Raw genomic sequence first — 21,306 nt, 5'->3', positions numbered from 1 at the left:
CCCAAATCACCGTAATACATTTTGGAGTGTTGGGAGCCCTAGAAATCTCACCCACACTTGTGGGGGCTGGGCACCTGGGGATTTGACACTCCTCAGACAGACTGGAGCACACAGTGTCATCGGCTTTGTAAAGAATCTCAAGATTTTGAGGCCTGACAGCCAACTGCTGACCATGGGAACAGGGCCCTGCTTCCTGAGGCTGTACCCAGCCGTGAGGTTCTTGTCCCTGGACATCTCCCATGCCGACCTGCTGAACGAGATGTGGGCCTATAGGCATAATGAGCAGAGTTAGTGGTTCCTCTCTGTCCCGATCCACCACTTTCCCTGCTCCTTCCTCCTGGATGGTGCCAGCTCATCAGCTAGAACCTCACGGACCTATTCCTGTCCCAGGACAGGGGCCAAGGGAGAGAGTTCACATAGTCCTGAGGTCAGCGTTGGGCCCAGTGGGATGCATAATATCTTCCAGCTTCATCACCATGGGGCCTGCCCTTCCCCTAACCCCATAACCGGCGTTACAGGGTCTGTCCTACTCTCCCAAAGAGTTCTGGGTGTGTCATTCCTTCTGAAGGTGTTGTCTGTGGCAATAAGGGCAGGTTCAACTATCTAGCCCTTCCTTTAGAAAATTAGTGAATACCACAGGCTCGAGCCCCAACCCAGAATTTTTGGGGTCACTAATTATCTTCCCTGGGAGCCTTTAAGAGGCAAATATTTCTCCACTCCCAAGCCCTGAATCTACGTATGAAACAAGGAGGGCTTCCATGGTGGGAAAGGGAACCCAGCATCATCTTGGGAAAGCACAGCAACAGTATGTATCCATGCTGTGAATAATAAGTAAACACCCGCTCCCACCGTATGGTATCTTCAGCTGTGTCCCCCAACTCATTCCTCCCCCACTAGTGTGAATGACCAAATACAAGCATCCCTTCAAAAGTTCCTTTCCCCCTCCCTCCTCTGCTATACCCCACTCACAGTTTGGGGTAGCTAGTAGTATTACCCCAAAGTTTTTGAGCGCACTCTATAAGTTCCACCTCCAAAACCACCTATGGTGATTCTAGCTTGTTAGCACTGGTATTAGGGCATCATTAGACTTCACTCTGCCCTGGTGTTACTTCCTGCAACTACAGCAAACAATCACCACCTTGTCATTGCCTCACAACAAAGAAGTAGCCCACCTCTTCGCAAAATCTCCCAGAAAAAAAAGATCCACAGTACACCATGCATTTGAGCAAAGTCCTTACCACAAAGCATGTGGCCATAACAAAAAAGCACCTTTCTTTTTCTCCTTAGATTAAATACTCCTGCTCCCCACAACGCCAAAACCAGTGATGCATGATTGTGTTTCTCGTTAGGGTGACCCCCTCCCCCAGGGTATACTCAGCACAGCTCTGTTAACCAGCTGTCGCACAATAAGGAAAATAACAGTTTATCGAGCCCAAACCTAAAACTTAAAAGAATTTTAAGCAAAATGACCCAAACGTTCATGCTGGTACAATGGATAATAAAATGCAAATAAGTTTAGGCTCACTCTATCTCTTCCCCCAGACACCAAAAGACAGCAGCAGAGAGCCCCAGGGAGCACCTGTCCCTCTGGTGTTCTCAAGCAGCTCTGAGCTGCTCTTCCCCATGCTCACCAACAGGTGGCAGTGGTGAGCTCCCCCTTTAGAGCATCAGGCCACAGGCCTAACAGGTTGATTGGCCAAACACTGTAATAGATTGAGTCAAAATGGTGCCACAATGCATCATGGAAGTTGTAGTTGGGTTGCCTTATGCTCCCATTCTCTTCTATGGGCTCTCTGGCTAGACTACATTTCCCATGAAGCACCATGGCCAGGGATATTTATTATAGGTTGTTCACACCAGTGGGTGGCAAACTGAGTCAGAGCTGCCTATAGCATGAGATGGGGTAGTGGGTGTTTACTTAGCATGTGTATGGCTATATAAAGTCGAGTTGGTATTCCCATGCCTTCCCATTCTGATACTGGAATCCCCGTCTCTCTACAAAGCTCTCCTTGTTTCATACACAGACTCAGTGCTCATGGGGGGTGGGGGGGAGTATTTGCCTATTAAGGATGCCTAAGAGATGTTTAGTGATCCCAGAAATTCTGGGTGGGGGGCTCGAGCTGGGAGTATATGTTACTTTTCAGAAGGAGTCTCTAGATCAGGGATCAGCAACCTTTGGCACGCGGCTCACCAGGGTAAGCCCCCTGGCTGGCTGTGCCTGTTTGTTTACCTGCCGCATCCGCAGGTTCAGCCGATCGCGGCTCCCACTGGCCAATGGGGGCTGCAGGAAGCAGCATGGGCTGAGGGATGTGCTGGCTGCCCTTCCCGCAGCCCCCATTGGCCTGGAACGGTGAACCGCAGCCAGTGGGAGCCGCGATCGGCCGAACTTGCAGAAGCGGCAGGTAATCAAACCAGCCCGGCCCGCCAGGGTGCTTACCCTGGCGAGCTGCGTGCCAAAGGTTGCCGATCCCTGCTCTAGATAATTGAATTTCCACTAATTGCTTCAGCTAACACCCAGGAGCTGGGGTTATAAACTCTGGTTTTTCAGGGCTCCGGTATTCTGATCAAATTTCGACGCAGACCCTTTATGCGGCAAAATTCATATGTAACCCCAATTTTCTTGCCAAAACCAGAGCACTTCTGAGCAGCCCTGATTGGACAGCTGCCATCCCCCTCACCCATGTGGTCCCAGCCATGCCAGGAGCGATGCCACAAAGGAAGAAAACTCGAAGGTGTCCTCAACAATTAGTTTAATCACAGATGGGATCACAAACCCCAAAATGCTTCCAGCAATCTGCTGATGACGGCAAGCACAGTTAAGGAGATATGAGTGCTTTAGCAACACGTCTGGGTTGCTTTTGATTCTAACCTCAGTTTGGGATTCCCTGTGGCTCCCACAGCAAAGAAAACTAAGTGAAAAGACTTAATGAAGGCAGGATGCAGTGAGGAGAGAAGTGTAAGTCCCAGGGCAGCAGTGGGGTAACAGGGAGTGTGATAAATGAAAAGGGGGGTAAGCTCCCTTTTATGGACCCAGCCAGTTAGCTATAAAATCCCCCTTAGTAGCTGTTCTCTACGTGCTTCACCTGTAAATGGTTAAATTGTGTCCCTGCGTAGGTAAAAGGAAGGAAGTGGGCACCTGACCAAAAGAGCCAATGGGAAGGCTAGAACTTTTTAAAATTGGGAAAAAACTTCCCTTTTGTCTGTCTGTGTTGTTCTTGAGGTGAAGCAAATACAGGGCTGGAACTATGCTGTAAGAAGCTTGGGGCCAGGTATGAAAAATCACCTGAATCATACCTAGAAACTACTCATTTGAAACCCCCAGGTATGTAAGTAGATCAGGAAATGTCTAGAAAGACACGGTTAGGTTTATTTCTTTTTATTTCTTTATGGCTTATGGACTCTTCTGTGCTAACCCCAAATGCTTTTGTTTTGCTTGTAACTTTTAAGCTGGACCTCAAGAAGGCTATTCTTGATGCTGAATTTTTGTAAGTGGGTTTTTTAAATCTAGCAATAGCCCAAGTTTTCAAATGTATTTCTTTCTTTTTATTTTTAATAAAATTTACCTTTTTAAGAACAGGATTGGATTTTGTGTCTTAAGAGATTTGCACACATGTTGTTTAATTAGCTGGTGGCAACCGCTGATTTCCTTTGTTTTCTTTCTCAGCTTTTCCCTGGAGGGGGGTGAAAGGGCTTGAGGGTGTCCTACAGGAAGGAATTCCCAAGTGCACCTTCCTGGGTTCTCAAAGGGGTTTTTGCACTTGGGTGGTGGCAGCATCTACCCATCCAAGGTCAGAGAAAAGCTGTAACCTTGGGAGTTTAATACAAGCCTGGAGTGGCCAGTTTTAATTTTTAGAATCCTTGCAGGCCTCCACCCTCTGCACTTGAAGTGCCAGAATGGGGAATCAGCTTTCTCAGGGAGTGTATGGGGGTGCTTCTCTATCGGGGAAGCCGAGAACATGGCAATTGTGAAGGACTTGGACACAACACACTGAGTTGGCTATTCCAGAGGAAAGGGGCAGAGGAGGAGCAGAACAAATGCAAGAGGCAGGTGTGTGTAGCTTTACTGGGTGGAAGATCATTGAACTGTTGCTGGGGTGTCTGGAAGCCAGGGGCAGCGAAGGGGAGCTGGGATGAGGAATGTGCTACAAAACCAAGGGATAGGGTCCACTCAGGAAGGCAGGTTATGGGTTTCAGGAGAGTAGGACAGACCCAATCAGGCTGGCTATGGGTCTGGGAGAAGGGCAGACCCTGTGGGACGGGAACTGGGGGATGTTATTGGTCCAACTGGGCCCAACACTGATCCCTGGAGAAGCCCAACACTCTCCCTTGGGCTGGGGGCTCCAGCAGGGGCCATGCCCAGCGCTGGGTTGTGGAGGATGAAGTGGCACAGGCTGGGCTGGCGCTGGAAGCCCTGCCTCTCCTGCAGCCTCTTTGTGGGGTGGTAGTCCAGGGCCACATGGCAGTAGCTGGGATAGCTCCGTGCATGCATCTGCTTGACCATGACATTCATCAGCACCTGCATGTAGCCGTGCCCACAGTGCTGGGGCAGGGTGTAGCTATGCACCATGGTACCAAAGGGGTCCATGAGGCGCCAGCTGATGGGGTGGCCGATGGCATCCAGGAGGCAGAAACTGGGGAAGTGTTGGATCAGGTTGGCCAGGTACCACCAGCTCTACTCAGTCCCCTGATAGGGTCACATCTCGTTCAGCAGGGCAGAGTGGGAGATGTCCAGGGATGAGAGCCGCATGGCAGAGTCCAGCCTCGAGGAGCAGAGAGCAGCAGGAACCAGGTCCCAAGGTCCGTGATCTGGAGTCAGACCCCAGAATCCTGATATTCTTTACAAAATAGATGACACTGACACTCTGGTCTGTCGCGGGTCTGTTGAACTCCCCTTGCCCTGTGTGTGTGACAAGCATTGTGGCCAACACGTCCAAACGTAGGACTGTGATTTTGGTTCCCACTGGAGGGGCACAGGGCTTTTCCCTCTAGGGTGTGCCGGCTCAGATCCAGCCTCAGGGCAGGGGACTGGGCTAGCTTGGAGGCGGGGAAGGGAGGGAATGGGACATGGGGCCTTTCCCCACTAACCCACATGGTAGCAGCGCTGCCTAATGTCCTTTCTCATTACAACTGAGTGTCTTATTTCCCTTCCTGATAGAGACCCCTGTGACGTTATTGACATAAACTGGGACCGTATAGATCATTGTTGCAACCAAGGTCCTGTAGTGGCACCCAAATCTGGTATAAAGGGGGTCAAATGGGGTGTCNAAGCAATCTGTCCTGAGTTGGCACTCTCAGTTGGGTTCCGCCAGAACCGCATTGTCACAACCCCCCATCCCCAAAATGCCCCAGGGTATCTGCCCCTCCCTGAGTCCTCCATGAGGAGCTGAGGTCTGAACAGACTGTGGACAGGGAAGGTTCCTCTCCATCCTGGGTCAGGTGTGACATGGTGCAGAGATGGGGGGAGCAGGGCCTCTCACTGCCCAAGCCCTGCCAGGGCTGATGGCTGATTGAAGGAGTGCCTGGTCCTGGGGGGGGTGCAGGTGGGGCCCCATTGGTGGCACAGAAGCCATTTGCATCTGGGTTTCCTGGCAGAGGCTGGGGGCCCTGTGCTGGGAGCTGAAGAAGGATCTCCCTCCCGATGGCTGGCCCCACCCGATGGCTATGCTCCCCAGTCCCTGCAGGATCCCTGAGGAGGTTGGGCTTAGCGCCAATCCCACTGAGATTCTGCTGGTGGCAACAGGACCCCACTGCCCCAGGCCCTGCTTGGGGAATAGCCGGCCAAACCTTGGGCATCCCAATGCCATGCTGGCCAATGTCCCCACCTCTCAGGCTGGCCCCTTCCCTGCCACACCCCCCATGGGGCCACTTGGCACAGGCACACACTGACCAGATCTCGGGGATGGAGGTAGGTGAAGTAGCGGGATGCTTCCAGATGGACCTCCTTAGCCTCCATGATGTTCCTGGAGGCCTCATACACCCCATTCTGGAGCCCGGGAGGGGGCAGCGACGGGCCGTGAGCAGTGGGGAAAGGAACTGAATGGTGATGAGAAAAGGGCATATATATGTAGGAGTCCAGCCTGGCACAGGGGATGGGAGGGGCAAGAGTCTGAGCTTCCAACCCCCGCATCCCCAGCCCTCAGGGAAGAGAGGGTTGTCAATTTTCTAAGCGCACAAAACCAAAACACTCTAGCCCGCCCCTTCCCAGAGGCCCCACCTATGCTCTGCCCCTTCCCAAAGACCCCGCCCCCAAAGAATCACTACATTCCCACTCCCTCGGTGGCTCACTTTCACTGGGCTGGGGCAGCAAGTTGGAGTGCGGGAGGAGGTGAGGGCTCTAACTGGGGGTGTGGGCTCCAGTAGGAGGGGTTTGGGGTGCAGGAGGGGGCTCCAGGCTTGGGCTGAGAGATTTGGAGCGTGGAAGGGGGCTGTGGGTGAGGCAGGGGGTTGGGGTGCAGGACAGGGTGAGTGCTCTGGGGTGGGACCAGGGATGAGGGGTTCAGGAGGTGGGAGGAGGCTCTGGCCTGGGGCAGGGAGTTTTGGTGCAGGGGTGTGAGATCTCTGGGCTGGGGGTGCAAGCTCTGGGGTGGGGCCAGAGATGAGGGGTTTGGGGTGCAGGAGGTGGCTCCAGGTTTGGGGGGGCTCAGGGTTGGGGCACTGGCTTACCTCTGGCAGCTCCCGGTCAGCAGCGCAGCAGGGCTAAGGCAGGCTCTCTGCCTGTCCTGGCTCCGTGCTGTGCCCCGGAAGCGACCAGCAGGTCCGGGTCCTAGGCGAGGAGGCCAGGAGGCTCTGCGCGCTGCTCTTGCCCACAGGCACTGACCCCATGCTCCCAGTGGGCAGTTCCCAGCCAATGGGAGTGTGGAGCTAGTGGTTGGGGCAGGGGCAGTGCGTGGAGCCCCGTGGCCCCCCACCTAGGACCCAGACATGCTGGCCACTTCTGGGGTACAGAGCGGTGCCAGGACAGGTAGGGACTAGCCTGCCTTCACTCCACAGCACCTGGTCAGCGGTGCTGACCGGAGCCGCCAGGGTCCCTTTTCGACCAGGTATTCGAAAACTGGACACCTGGTCACCCTAAGGGAAGAGGATGTGGTCAGGTGAGCTGACTCCAGCCCAGCCCTGGTAAGGGTCTACCCCATATGTTCCTGTTCCCCATAGAGCTGGCAGCCTGAGGGGAGATGAGGGCTTTGGGGCTGGCACTGTAGGGTGGAATCCTAGGGTTGGGCCCAGACAGGACATATATGCTCAGTCACTGTGGGGGTCTCCCCAGTGCTGTGGGGCCCATGTTACCTTAAATGCAGAAGGCTTGGCCCCAGTTGACAGCAGTGCTCTGCAGGGCCCGGCCCCCACATCCCAGTAGAACGATGCGTATGTGGTGGTATAGAAATCAGAGTCGTCGATGCCTCGCTCCCCACAGCACAACACCCCCTACTGAGCCCCTGCCCCGCTCCCCGCAGCACAGCGCCCCCCACTGAGCCCCTGTCCCACTCCCCGCAGCACAGTGCCACCTATTGAGCCCCTGCCCCACTCCCCGCAGCACAACACCCCCTACTGAGACCCCTGCCCCGCTCCCCACAGCACAGCGCCCCCCACTGAGCCCCTGCTCCGGTCCCCGCAGCACAGTGCCCCCTCACTGAGCCCCCTGCCCCCCACAGCACAGCACCCCCCACTGAGCCTTTCCAACCCACCCCCTGCAGAGTGAAGTGTGTGTGAAGTGGACAGTTTAGCATCAGTTCTTTACAGTGCCGTCTACTGACCTGGTGCTGCTTTTCCTTCTGCCCCAGAGGGCGCCCCTTGCATCCCACCCCTGCAGTGGGGCAGGGGCTCAGCTACACACCCGAGACTGTAAAGTCAGTGCTGGAATGAAGGAGCAACATGGGTCCCACTGCCCCTGGGCAGGTGAGTGGGGGGAAGGGTCAGAGCAGGTGCTACTGGATGGGGGGCACACGGCAGGGCCTGGGGACAGCCTGGGAGTGTGCTGGGCTCCCACTGTGCTGGGGAATACCCTCCCCAGAGAATGGGGCATGGGCAGAGCTGTGTGGGGGGGACGGGGACCCAGGGCTGGGTTAGCGGGGGACGGAGGGAGGGGCTGCAGGGCCGGATTGAGGGGCACAGGCAGAGCTGGGGTGGGGGGAACCCAGGGCTGGGTTAGCGGGGGACGGAGGGAGGGACTGCAGGGCCGGATTGAGGGGCACGGGCAGAGCTGTGGGCAGAGCCCACGGCTGGGCTAGCGGGGGACGGAGGGAGGGGCTGTAGCAGGGCGGGACTGAGGGGCATCGGTAGAGTTTGGGGATAGCCCAGGGCTGTGCTAGCAGGAGTCTGCAGGTCGGGGACACAGAGCTGGGGGTTTCCTGGGGATATCTGCTCTGGCGAGGCGCGTTATCCCGTCTGGCCACTGGGTGTCACTGTTACTTCCAGGATTCGTAGCTCCTTGGCTGGGAGGAAGCGGAGGGCTCAGAGTTAACCCCCTCCCCGCCGAGGGCCTTTCTGCCGCCTCCATACTGGGCCCCCCGGGGTGAGGTGGGCGGGGCGCTAGTGGCTGATTAGCTGGACTGGGTTCTGGGGCGCTGCTTTCTGCGACTCCTTGCCGGCACGTCATTCCAAGGCCTGCTGCAAATACATGTCCACACAAGAGCCCCTCACCCCCATAGCACAGGGGAAACTGAGGCACGGGGCTGGCAGTGATGCCCCAGGATCACATGGGGGCCGTCCCAAACCTGGTCACCAGTCATGGGTTCCCCCCTTGGCCCATGTAGTCTTCCCCCCTTCTCCATATCATTAGTCAAGTACCAGGGGGTAGCCGTGTTAGTCGGTATCTGCATCTGAAGAAGTGGGTTTTTACCCACAAAAGCTTATGCCCATATCGTCAGAGTTATTCTGGCTCCATGCCCCATTTTTTCACAGCTCTAGACTTTGCTGCATTGTTAACTCCGAAGCCTAGTGATTCCAGATTAAATACCTGTATTGTTAACACTTTCATGGCTGATCACTTACAAATCTAGCTGATGTGCTCCACATCCTCCCCTCCATCACCAAACTGCCCCCCATCTTGGGTGCTGAGATCCCCAACTTCCCCCACCCCAATTTCTGCAAAGTCATGTGCTCATTACAAAGCTCTTTTACATGAGCAGTTTAGGGATTTCAATATAAAGAGGATGGCATATTAGGGCATCCCCCAGAGTCCCCAGTCAGGAGCAGGGCCCAGCACTGCACAAACACACACACAGAGGCCCTGCCCTGAAAAACCAGATTTCACTGTGTGGAACTATCCCAGTTCTAATCTCTCTGCTGCTCCCACCCAGTGCTGAGATGCAGCCCCCTCTGGGGAAGAGGTGCAAGAACTGTTTATACAGGGATCTTTTGCCAACCACTATGGTGCAGTCCTCTGTGGGTTGGGGCACAGAGGCTGTTTATATAGGTATCCCTCACCCAGTGCTGAGATGCAGCTACCTCTGGGGAGGGGCCCAGCATCTGTTCTACACCTGCAGATTATTTTAGGACCAGAAGCGATGGTGAATAAGCACAGCCAATTGAGGAAAGCAGGGTGACTGAAGGAGGCAGAATGGATGAACCAGAAGGGGTAGGGGAATGGAGCCCTGGGTCTGATGCCACAGAAGCTGGGTGGTCTCCCTTCCTAGGGTTAACCTATCCTGAGCCTGCTTAGCTTCAGGACTGTGCAGAGCTCATGGTCTGGGGGGTAGAGAGTGACTCACTTTGGATCTCCCCCACATCCCTGACCCAGGGCAGCCTCAGCTTTGTCCCCTGCCAGGAACGGGGAGGGAATCAGGGCTGAGTCAGTCAGATTCCGGGAGCCCTGGCTCCAGGGAGACAAAGGGAGGCAGCAGGGGCCACCGACCTCAGCCCCAGCCTGCCTCTGTTGGGGGTGAGGCATCCAACATGGCACTGAGTCACCACTAGCCCCCAGGGCCTCCTCGCCCCCCCCCCCATCGGNTGCCATATTGAACTCTTTGGTGAGCTCTACACTGATAGGAGAGGCCCGATGGGCCTGAACCTCCCATTTATTCTCAGAGCAGGTGCAGCAGTGTTGGCTCCCCCAACCATGACATTTTAATTATGAAGCAGAGGAGTGGGGTCTAGTGGGTAGAGCCGCAAAGAGGGTGGGGTGGGAGCCAACATGCCTGGGTTCCATTCTCAGCTTTGCTTTTAACTGGCTGTGACAGAGCCCTATGCCCTCCCTGTTCCTCAGTTTCCCCCTTGGACATAAGGAGCCTGCTGTCAGACACAAGTGGGGAGGGCTCGTTCCCTATCAGACATGTCATGTTGTACAGGTAGGAGCTGCCAGGATGGGCAAAGGGGCCTGGGACTCGCCTCCTCATCCAGCCCCACCCCTGCATCCATCTCAGGGCCACTTCCCACATTACTGTTCCATGCTGATGAGCCGTCTCCCCACCCCCACCCTCTCACATTCTCTTTCCCAACCCCTAGCGCTCTTCCCCCCCCACACACACACATGTTCTCCTTCCTGCCCAATTCTCCGTGACCCTACAGATAAAACCCCTCAGGTCCCTATTTCTTTCCCTTCCTGCCAGGAAACCCCCGTCTTAACCCCAAAGCCTCAGGATGGCCAACCTTCCAGGAGAACGTGTGTGACATAGCACATGGTGCCGGTGTGGGGGGCAGATCAGGCTCTGGATCAGGGGCAGGGACCTGGGGGACAGATGGGTGGGGGTGGATTGGGGTTGTATTAAATGGGTTAGGGATCTGGGGTGGCTGCTCAGTTTGTGGTAGAATCTGGGGCAGCTGATTGGGGTGTGGTGAACTCTAGCAGCCCAGTGAGCTCTCAACCAGTCCCAACCCAAGATGCCAGTGAGCCAAGCTCATGGAGGAAGCCTTTTATTTGTTAATACAAGAATAGAAATTCTGCAATAAATACCATCTAATAAATAACATTTCCAAATAAATAAATATTAATATAGACAAACCAAGAAAAACACAACCCGATAGGGGGAATGTGGGGGGGGGGGGAAGAAGGGTGGGGTCACAGGCCCTTAACCCTGATCCCACACCTGAAGCATGGGGCTGGGCAGCAGGGCCTATGCCAGGTAAAGAGCCCCCACAACTGCCCAAATGCTACGTCGGCAACAATGTAAACTTTAAGGAAATTCTCCATGTGTCATGGCACGAAAGGGCGGAGGGATATTGCCCCACCCCTTCCTGGTTTAGCTCCCCTGCTTTCCTGGCCCTCATGGGTGTTTTGTCAGGAGGTGGGGCCAAAAGATGCAGCAGCATTGTAATTGGAGAAATGCTGGAGGTCTGCTTTCAAGCCCTGCCCCTATTTTGGACCCCAACCTTTCCTCTTCCAAATCCCGCCCCTTCCTGGTTTGGACCCCAACCTTTCCTCCTCCAAACCCCGCCCCTTCCTGGTTTGAACCCCAACCTTTCCTCTTCCAAACCCTGCCCCTTCCTGGTTTGGACCCCAACCTTTTCCATTCCAAATCCTACCCCTTTCTGTTTTGGACCCCAATTTTTTCTGTTTCATTCCCCCTCCCCCTTTCTGTTTTGGATCTCCAGACTTTCCTGTTTCACACCCTGATCCTTCCTATTTCTAGTCCCTCTTGCCCTATGATGCTGCAGTGTCATGGGGTGAGATTGCCTCATTCATAGGTGGGACCGGAGGGCTGGCGCTGATGGCATTGCTCACCTCAGCCATGAGGGAAGTGATGCATGGAGGGCAGAACTGGAAGCACCCAAGGAGACATGGAGGCCAGGCTGCAAGACAGTGTCAGGGGCTCTGAACCGGAGGAAAGGCTGGATGAGTCCAGGTCTCTGTGCATGAGAGGAGGGGTGGGGGATTGCAGCAGGGGAGGGGGATGCAGAGGAAGAATTGGATCAAACTAGAGGTACAGAGTATGATGCAGCAAGAGACAAAGCCAGACAAGGCTTAGGGCTGCCCATGGTAAATAGACAGTGCTGGCTGCTGCCAAGAGCACGTGGTGGTGGGGCTTATTGTTGCTCTGGGTGAAAGGGAAGGAGCTTATTGCTGTCCAGATCTGGGGATGGGGCTTATTGCAGCTCTGGATGAAATGGGAGGGGCTTATTGCTGTCAAGATCTGGAGGTGGGGCTTAGTGCTACTCTGGGCTGTATTGGGAGAATGAGGGTCATTTCCCTGTTTTGGAAAACAAATAGGTCCCTTGCTGGAGAATAAAGAAAAAGCGGGGGCAGGGAGGGCGCAGAGAGGGAGGGAGAAGGATGGGGACGTGCTGCATGGCATCACGGATGGGGAGGAGGCTGGAAACCATGGAAGGGAGGGAGAGGGGTAAGGGGTGGGAGGTACAGTGGAGCCTGGGTTTGAGGGTGTGGAAGATCTGGTGGGAGGTGGAAGTCAGAAGCCCCTTATCTCGAGGCACAGCATGACGAGTAGGGTGGGAGTGGGCAGATGGCCTGCACCTTGAGGCACAGCATGGTGATGGGATGTGAGGTGGGGGGGGTCAGGGGTCAGAAACCCCGCGCCTCGAGGCGCAGCATGAGGGCAGCAGGCGGCACCTTCTTCTTCAGGCGGTTGAAGTCCTTGGTGGAGCGCCACAGCCAGGTCTGCAGCTCCTTGAGCAACCAGAAGTCGTCCATCTTCTTGAGGAAGTCATTGTGGGTGCTAGTGGCGCCCGGCCCCTGGGCCCAGGTGGGGTTGGCACTGCCCAGCGGGCTGGGCAGCGGGTAGCCCAGCGAGGACATGACGCTGGCAATGCTCACCACAAGGCCCTGCAGGCTGGTGCAGAAGCGGCCCAGGTTCTTGCGCAGCTCGGCCTTGGCCACCTGCCCGTCCATGCTGCGCAGGTAGCATAGCAGGTGCGTGTAGGCCCGGTAATTGGCTGCCAGCCGGGCATTGTCATTCAGGTTACGCCACAACTCAAAGTCCACAGTGGCACTGGGCACCATCTCGGCCCTTGTCATCCGGGGAGGGTTGAAGTCTGGCTCATTGAAAGGGGGGCCAAGGTAATTCAGCTGCAGTGGGCGAGAGAGGGGAGAGAAGGCATTAGATTCACCCCAGACAGAACCCAGAACCCTCAGACACTCCTGCCAGGGTCAGGCCTGACCCAAGGATGGCCGGAGACTCTGAGGAGATCAACATGCGGACACCCCAGCTGCCACTCGGCCCTCCTAAGTAGCCCCAAGGAGATGTCCAGCAGAGGAAGCTCAGGAACAAGTCCCTCCTGGGAGAGCCTGGGGGTTAAGGGGAGGCACTGGAAAGGGCCAGTGATACTCAAGAGCCCTGTCCACTGCTGGAAGGAGACCCTCAGTCATGGGGCACAGTGCAGCTGGGTGAGGCTGGGAGTGACCGGGGGCATGTGTGGCCCTTAGCCCTGGCCCTGCAGCTTCGGGACAGAGTGCTGCCTGGGGGAGCACATGGTGAGTAGGTCTGAATCGGTTTCTCTCCCAGGGCCACAGGCTCCCTAAACCCCTCAGCTGGTGGCTTCTAGCCCAGGAGGGCATGACTCCTTCTCCCAGTGTAACTGGCTGCCAAGTGGGTGGGACCTGGTGAGGATGGGAACAGGGGGCCTGTCCCTGGCCAGGGGACAGGAGGCCAGGGTCTCAGTGGGCTATGGCTCTGGAGTGAATGCCATGAGGATCACAGGCTTTGGCCCATGCACCAAAGGGCCCAGTGCCAGTCCATGCATCAAAGAGGATGTGGGGAGGATAAAGGCCTGTGGGTTTAGAGCCCCTCAGCCCCACAGCCAGAGGGTATTGCCAACCAAGGCAGGGGCATGGAGCCGGGGAACCCCTGTCGGGGGCAGGAGAGGAGATAATTGGGGCTGGGGATGGGAACACTGGCACCAAAATGCCATGAGGCGGGGGAAGCACTGCTGGGCCTTGGGGGTAGTAAGTCTCAGGGACTGTGCCCCCTGGGAAGGGCTGCCCCTCCCCGTCATGAGCTGTGGAATTTCCTGTGCCCCCTGGCGCGGGCGAGGACACTTCAGAGCACGGCGGGGCGGCTCTCAGGAATTCCTCCAGGGATGATGGAGGGAGGGGGGCCCTGTCTCGCAGGTGAGGCCCTAATGATGGGGCTGGGAAGCGGCAGGAGGAACCAGCTGTCGGCCCCAGGGATGAGGTAATTTACGGGCTGCTGAGTGGGGAAGTGGAGGTGAACCAAGGCCATCGGAGTGCAGTGTTGCTGGAGTTGGGGGTCCAGGTGTGCCCCCCACAGACAGTGAAAGTGGGGGGGCAAGGGCTGTGTTCTCCGCCTAGGCCTATGCACAGGATGGAGAATAATGCCGGACTGGGGAAACTAGTCAGCCCCAGCACCCTCCCTCATCGCATGCAGACACATGCTGACCCTCCTTGCCCCATGCAGACACACGCTGACCCCCCAGCCAACAGACACATGCTGACCCCCCTTGCCCCACAGACATATGCTAACCCCCCATCCCAGGCAGGCACATGCTGACCCCCCACCCCACGCAGACACACACTGACCTCCACGTACACGTTCTCACATGTACATTTCACATGTGTGCACATTCTCACTCCCAGGTACTCCCACACTCTATACACACATGCAGTGACACACACTCCCACGTGCATGCCCACTGTCTCACACACACACACCACACATACCCATTTTCACACCCATGCACATCCTGCATACCTGCGTATTATCACCCCCCACATCTGAACAGTGACACACACGCATGCTCCCACTCACCCCTATACACAGACACCCCCCCCACACACACACCCCACACACAGACTGACACGCACACCAACACATACCCACATGCACACCACACACACACACACACAGTCACACGTGCAGCCCCAGACGCGTGCACACACCCCACACACATACTGACACATGCCCATTTTCACCCTCAACACATGCTTGCTAACATGCCTCCACACATGCAAATTCCCATACCCATCCTCCAAACTGCTACTCCCTGCCTCCCCACACCCAGGGATTCCCCGTCCCTCAGGACGGCATGGGGAGCAGCCCCCGCAGCAGGGGAGCCCTAGCAGGCGTTCAGGTGGACAGGGAGAATCAGGGAGGTGTGTCAATGCCGCGGGTGGGGCGGCGCGGGCACCTGAACAATCTGACAAGCTTGGGAGATGAATTAATTTCCTCAGTATTGCCTGGAGCAAATGGAGACGTCTCTCCCCATCCGTTGCGCAAGCCTAAGCGGAAGCTGGTGGGGGCACAGGGACAAGGTGAGCACCCTAGGATGGGGGAGGGGATAGGAGCAAAGGGGGAAGAGGGGGAAACATACATAGAGGTGTGGGAGGCAGACACAAAGTGAGCTGGAGTGAAAGCGGAGAGACTGAAGAGCACTAACATGCACTGACATGTGAACATGGGAGCAGGGAGCATGCCTCACACATGTGACCAGAGGGAGAGAGGTGAAACAGAGCCACAAGCCGGGTTTCCCCCTGCTTAGTGCCCTCCAACCCTACCCCATGACCCTAGAAGAAAGGGGAGGTCTAGCAAAGGCCAAGGACATCTCCAGGTTGCAGGCAGCTGACAAGGGATGTCATGGGGTCAGGTCCTACACTGTGGCTGCCAAGATGGATTAACCACTGGAGAACTCAGACAGCCCTAGACTTTAAGGCCAGAAGGGACCACTGAGATCATCTAGTCCAAAGATGGGCAAACTACAGCCATATCCAGCCCGTGGGACCCTCCTGCCCGGCCCCTGAGTTCCTGGCCCGGGAGGTAGCCCCCGGCCCCTCTCCTGGTGTTCCCCCTCCCCCGCAGCCTCAGCTCACTGTGCCACCAGTGCAATGCTCTGGTGGCAGGGCTATGAGCTTCTGGGGCAGTGCAGCTGCAGAGCCCAGCCTGATCCAGTGCTCTGTGCTGCGCGGTGGCGTGGCTGGCTCCAGCCGGGCGACGCGGCTGTAGCGCCGCCAGCCACCAGTGCTCCAGGCAGCGCGGTAAGGGGGCAGGGTGGATAGAGGGCAGGGAAGTTTGGGGGAGGTGGTCAGGGGCGGGGGTGTGGATAGGGGTCGGGGCGGTCAGAGGGCAGGGAATAGGGAGGTTGAATGGGGGTAGGGGTCCTGGGGGGCAGTCAGGAATGAGAGGAGGGGTTGGATGCGGCGGTGGGGGGCAGTCAGGGGTGGGGGCTCCGGGGGCGGTCAGGGGACAGGGAACGTGGGTGGGGGGTGGATGGGGCAGGGGTCCTGGGGGAGAGCCTGTCAGGGAACAGGGGGGTTGGATGGGGAAGTAGTCCCAGGGGGACCGTCAGGGGGCAAGAAGCAGGGGGAGTCGGATAGGGGTCGGGGGCTGGGCCACGCCTGGCTGTTTCGGGAGGCAGAGCCTCCCCTAACCGGTCCTCCATACATACAATTTTGGAAACCTGATGCGACCCTCAGCCCAAAAAGTTTGCCTGCCCCTGATCTAGTCGGATTTCCTGCATAACCCAGGCCAGAGAGCCATCCCTGGGGATTCCTGCCTCCAGCCCAGAACTGCTGCACTAGAGCAGATCCTTTAGAAAGAGCCCCACTGCGAGAAGAAAGAATCCAGGGAGAGGAACCTGCTCGCCATGCCCTGTGGGAAGCTGCCCCAAAGGATGGCACATTGCTTAGAGTCTGGCGACCTACTGAACAATTGTATCAGTGTCGAAAAATGGTCTTTCGTCCCAAATATGGATATTTTCACCCCCTAATGTTCATTTTTTCAAAATTTTCCATTTTTCATCCCTCTCCCCATGAACATCTGAGGTTGGGTTTTTAAAGGTTTTCCTCTCACCTGCGTTTTCCGTGTCAAAATGGAAACACGATGAAAGGAGGAGGAGGGAATCTAACATTTTCCAACCCAAACATTTTTGAGAAAAATGTGTGAAGAATTTGGAATCAAAAATGAAAGTGCTGCTGAGTGACAGTTACTGTGAAATTGTCAAGAGTATTCACAGAACCTCTGAAAAGGTTGTGCCCCATTCCCAGTTTGAGCTTTGCTGACTTCATCCGTCGGATCTCATTCTGCCTTTGCTAGTTTAAAGAGCCCTCCCGCATCAGAACCATCTTCCCATCTAGGTACTTACTGACCAGGGTCAATCACCCCTTAACCTTCTCTTCAACAACCCCAGTAGATACATACTATCACACAGACTTTCCCAGAGTTCGCCTCATTCTTGTCGCTCTTTCCTGAACCCTGACCAGTTTTTCTGATATGGTCACCAGAACCAGACACGCTGTTCCTGTAATGGCCTCACCAATGCCATATACAGAGGTAACACCACTTCCCTCCTCCTACTGGACATTCCCCTGCTTGTGCATCCAAGGATCACATGAGCTATAGCACTGCACTGGGAGCTCATGTTTGTTTGGTTATCTAGCATGACCCCCTAGTCCTTTTTCATTCCAAGATACAGTCCCTCCTCCAGTATGCATGACCTACACCTAGGAACAAAGAATGTATGTTCTTGTACCTTGTTCACTTGGACCCAGCTTACCAAGCAATCCAGATCAGTCTGTCTAACTAACCTGTCCCCATCAGTATTTACCACTGCCAATTTTGGTATTATGTGCTAACTTTACCACCAGTCATTTTGTATATTCTTCCAGATCAATGATAAAAATATCGAACGGCTTTGGGCCAAGAGGGGATCCCTGCAGGGCCCCAACAGAAACACCCCTATTGGATGAGAATTCCCCAATTATAATTAATTTTTCAGCTCTATCAGTTAGCCAGTTTCTAATCCATTTAATATGGGCTAGGCTGATTTTGCACCGTACTGTTTAATCAGATTATCCTGCGGGACTAAGTCAAATGCCTCACAGATATCATCTTTACTATCAAAGATGTGATTGCACCAAAAAACAGGATATCAGGTTTGTCTGACAAGCCCTATTTTCCAAAACACGGCTCCCTGGCATTCATCATGGTACCATCCTTTAATTCTTTGTTGTATCCCATTTAAGCCTTTCCATGATTTTGCCTGGGATAGGTGTCAGGGTAACTGGCCTACAATTACCCAGGGCTCCTTATAACCCATTGGCACAAAACTCTGGAGGAAAGTGGAATCTACAGGCCAGGCTGGACAATATCCATGGGAAGTTTGGGCATTGCCAGGCAGATGAGGCTAGAAGGACTCATTAGTTTGATCCAGTGTGGTGGGGATACAAGGCTAGATGGGCCCAAGGGTGTGATCTGGCCCAGCATGGAGGAGGAGGATACAGATTGGATGGGCTTGTGGGTCTGGTCTGGCAGAGGGGGGAGAGGGATACCAGGCTGGATAGGCCCGTGGGTCTGATGCGGGCGGTGTTCCCCGTTGCCATGGTTGGGTGCCTGTTCTGTGCGTGGTGGAGCATGGGGCGTCTCCCAGGCGAGTTCTGACACACGAGCCTCACCTCACCCCATGGAGAGACAGCACAACAGAGTGTAAACAGTGGGAGACTCCCCCGGTGCCCGAGGACAGGGAGGGGGCATGATGCAGGGCATCCTGCCAGGGCTAGAGCCATGCGGCGGGAAGGGTGTGAGCTGGGAGATATGCATGACAGAGCAGGGGCAGGTGGGTGCAGACAGGGAGAGTGGGAGCCCCAGCTCCCCAGAAGGGGATGTTGGTGGGGTGGGGGCGGAGAACTGGGCCCAGAATAGAGAGGGGGCTGGGGATAAGAGACAGAGACCCCCAGTCAGGGAGAGGCAGAGGATTTGCAGCTCCTCCCTCCACTCCGAGAGCTGCCTCCCGACTCAGCCCCCAGACCACATCAGCATGATGCAGAGCCGGATCCTATAACAGAACATGCCTCAGCCATTTGTCATCCCTGCTGCCTCATGTGCTGGGGCGGGGGGGGCGGGGGAAGGGTTTGAGTTACAATCACTTTTGGGAGCCTGTCATTTGCCAAGACCCCCCCAAGGAGGACAGAAAGGAATCAACCCCCCACCCCTCTGGGGAGACATCTAAGTTGGGGGAGGGGAGGAGAGAGAAAGGGGCAGGAGAGATGAGGGGGGAGAGCTGAGGACAGGCAGGGATGGGCGAGGAAAGGGGAGATGGGGTCACAGGGCTATGCCCTGCTCCATAGCTCTCCCTGTACTCACATAGGTGCCGGCGAGCGTGCGCAGCTGGTGTTCCAGATACCTGGTGAGGTCATAGGTCTTCTGGATGGACTGGCTGGCACCCACCTCGTCTGTGCTGTTCAGGGCAGGGATCGTGGGCAGGTTCCAGAGTGCGGCGCAAAGGAAGGCAAAGATCCCCCAAGAATCTCCTGAAGGGAACACAATGACCAGCTCAGGGGGCTGCAGGGGGCACTTTGACACAGGCAAGGGCAGAGCCTACCTCCCTGCCCACCCTAGCAAGGGGTGCTGGACATTGAGGAGGAGGAGCCTGTGACTGCCCAGACCTGCCCTCCCCAGCAGGGGGCACTGTGACACCAGAGAGAGGGTGGCACTTCCTCTGCCCAGTTCCATCCTCCCCAGCAGGGGTTGTTGTGACAGTGGGTAGGAGGAGGAACCTGTGGCTGCCTAGCCCCGTCCTCTCCAGCAGGTGGTGCTGTGACATGAATTTATCTCTGGAGTTGTCACCCCATTGTTCTGCCCCAGAGCTGTGTTCAGGCTGGGTCTGAATGTGCTCTGGCTGGCGGTTGAGGAGAGGCAGATGGGGTGCACTCTCCGGGGCCACCCAGGCCAGTTCCCCAGCCCAGCGCCCCAGGGAGGCAGGATGTACCTCTCGCACATCTTGTCTCACATTCTCCTCCACACCGCCCTGAACAGCCTCCAGCCCCAGCTGCTCAGCCAGGTATTTTTATGGGTGTCTCAAACACCTGTTTCGAATGAGCTATAAAGCCTGTAAAGCACTCAGGAAAAAGCTGGGAGCAAGAGGCAGATGCTGTGGATGTCGGGGAGTCAAGGCCCAACTGGTCTAAAAGGCTTTTTAAGGTGTGCCTGGCCATCTCCACTCCTCCCCACCTGCCCAGTCCAGGGCTAAGTATCTCTTCTGGGTCCCAAGCCCCAAGGGAAAGGCGGGTCAGAGGATTCAGAGCTGGAGGTAAAGGCCTCTCTTACTACTTCAGAATGCGTGATTTGGTTTGATGCTCAGCTAAACGTGGGGTCAGGGCCCACTGGAGGCATGGAGTGGTGGGTGCTGCAGGGCCCATTGGGAGCTCAGCAGCTGTCAGGGATTCAGGGTGGTTGGAGCTCTTGGGGCTTCAGGGTGTAGGGAGCTATCAAGGTTTGTAGGCTTAGAAGAGCATGGTGGTTTCAGGCTCCAGAACCATGCAGCGTTCCAGTGTCTCACTGCAGCTCCGCTGGGCTTGGCAGGAAGGAACTGTAAAGGGAGACACGCCTGTGTAGGCTGCTGGCTCTTGGCCATGAAGGGGACGTGCCCATTACTCGTGCTGGTGCGTGAATCCTGCTCAGGAAGGTGATTCTCACCTGCGATGAATCACCCATGAGACACAAAGCCCAGGCCCTGGCCACTTGCACGCTTCATTAAAGAGCATCCTGCAGCACTTTGCCTCAGTCAGGTGTTCACACCGTGCCCTGGACCAATCCCAACCTGGGCAATTCCATTCTGCCTCCCTACACCTCTTGCACTTCTGGAGATGGCCTCTCCTAGACAGCATCACAGTTGATAAACAGCTCCATGCCCCACTCTAGAGGAGGTTGCATCTCAGCACTGCATGAGTAATCCCTGTTTATACAGCTGCTGGGCCCCAACCCAGAGGTGGCTACATCTTGGCACCAGACAAGGGATCCTTGTATAAACAGCTACTGCATGCCCCCAGAGGCAGCTGCATCTCAGCTATTTTAACTAAGCCAGGACTAGCCAGCACTCCATGGACAATATGGCTACTCTCAACATCACAGCATCACTGAGTATAGCACTTGGATTCTCCTACTGAGGAAGCTCAAGTGTGGGCCACTGAGCTAATGGAGAATCCCCATTTGCTATCAGAAGTACAGAACATATGACACACAGCTGAACAGTTCCAATTCAGCTCAGCAGATGGCAACTGTCTCTCTCATACACCCCCGGCTCATGACAGCACTGACATGCAATTTGCCCTTGTACTTTTAAACAGGGAGCGACAGGAACAGAGTCAAATGAATTGGAGATGACATCAGGCTGTGACTTCACAGCATGAGATCTCTCCTTGCCCCAGTGCCCCTGCAAAACAATCAATAGGCTGGCAGCTTACTAATGAGTTATGGTAAGCTCCATGATGACTGGCTGAGGCCTCTCTGATGTCACAGCCTCCCCAAACGTTAACAACAGAAACATCCCGGACATGTTGTAAAACAGTGAATGGAATTTAACTAATCGGAGGGAGTGAAGGGTGAGGGCAGGGAGGCCTGGGGGTGGCAGGCAGCAAGCAGGCCCCTTCCCTCCTGCCCCACTGCCTCACCTCCCTTTCATCCCCTCTGC

General features: G+C 55.8%; 2 protein-coding genes across 2 annotated transcripts; both read right to left on the bottom strand.

The window, feature by feature from the left end:
- Positions 1 to 4,222: 4,222 nt before the first annotated feature.
- On the bottom strand, positions 4,223 to 8,726 carry LOC117876564 (glycine N-acyltransferase-like protein 3). Its single transcript, XM_034768823.1, is given in 5 exon segments — positions 4,223 to 4,760; positions 4,856 to 4,867; positions 5,880 to 5,994; positions 7,308 to 7,401; positions 8,712 to 8,726. Coding segments are annotated over 5 exon segments (774 nt in total).
- A 2,167-nt stretch (positions 8,727 to 10,893) lies between these two features.
- CLCF1 (cardiotrophin like cytokine factor 1) lies at positions 10,894 to 20,330 on the bottom strand. The gene is made up of 3 exons (XM_034768822.1): positions 20,313 to 20,330; positions 18,981 to 19,178; positions 10,894 to 12,955 (listed from the first exon to the last, which is right to left on the bottom strand). Exons 1-3 carry the CDS (start codon positions 20,328 to 20,330, stop codon positions 12,452 to 12,454), a joined length of 720 nt encoding a protein of 239 aa, XP_034624713.1. The 3' UTR covers positions 10,894 to 12,451.
- Positions 20,331 to 21,306: the final 976 nt, after the last annotated feature.

This window comes from Trachemys scripta, chromosome 4, assembly GCF_013100865.1.
Source record: "Trachemys scripta elegans isolate TJP31775 chromosome 4, CAS_Tse_1.0, whole genome shotgun sequence".
Classification (NCBI taxonomy): domain Eukaryota; kingdom Metazoa; phylum Chordata; order Testudines; family Emydidae; genus Trachemys; species Trachemys scripta.
This window is presented reverse-complemented; position numbering and strand designations above follow the sequence as displayed.

Excerpts from the sequence above, each read along its gene's own strand:
- CLCF1 (XM_034768822.1), bottom strand. Across the intron at positions 12,956-18,980 it reads GCACGCTCGCCGGCACCTAT|CTGAATTACCTTGGCCCCCC; the intron begins GTGAGTACAGGG and ends CGCCCACTGCAG.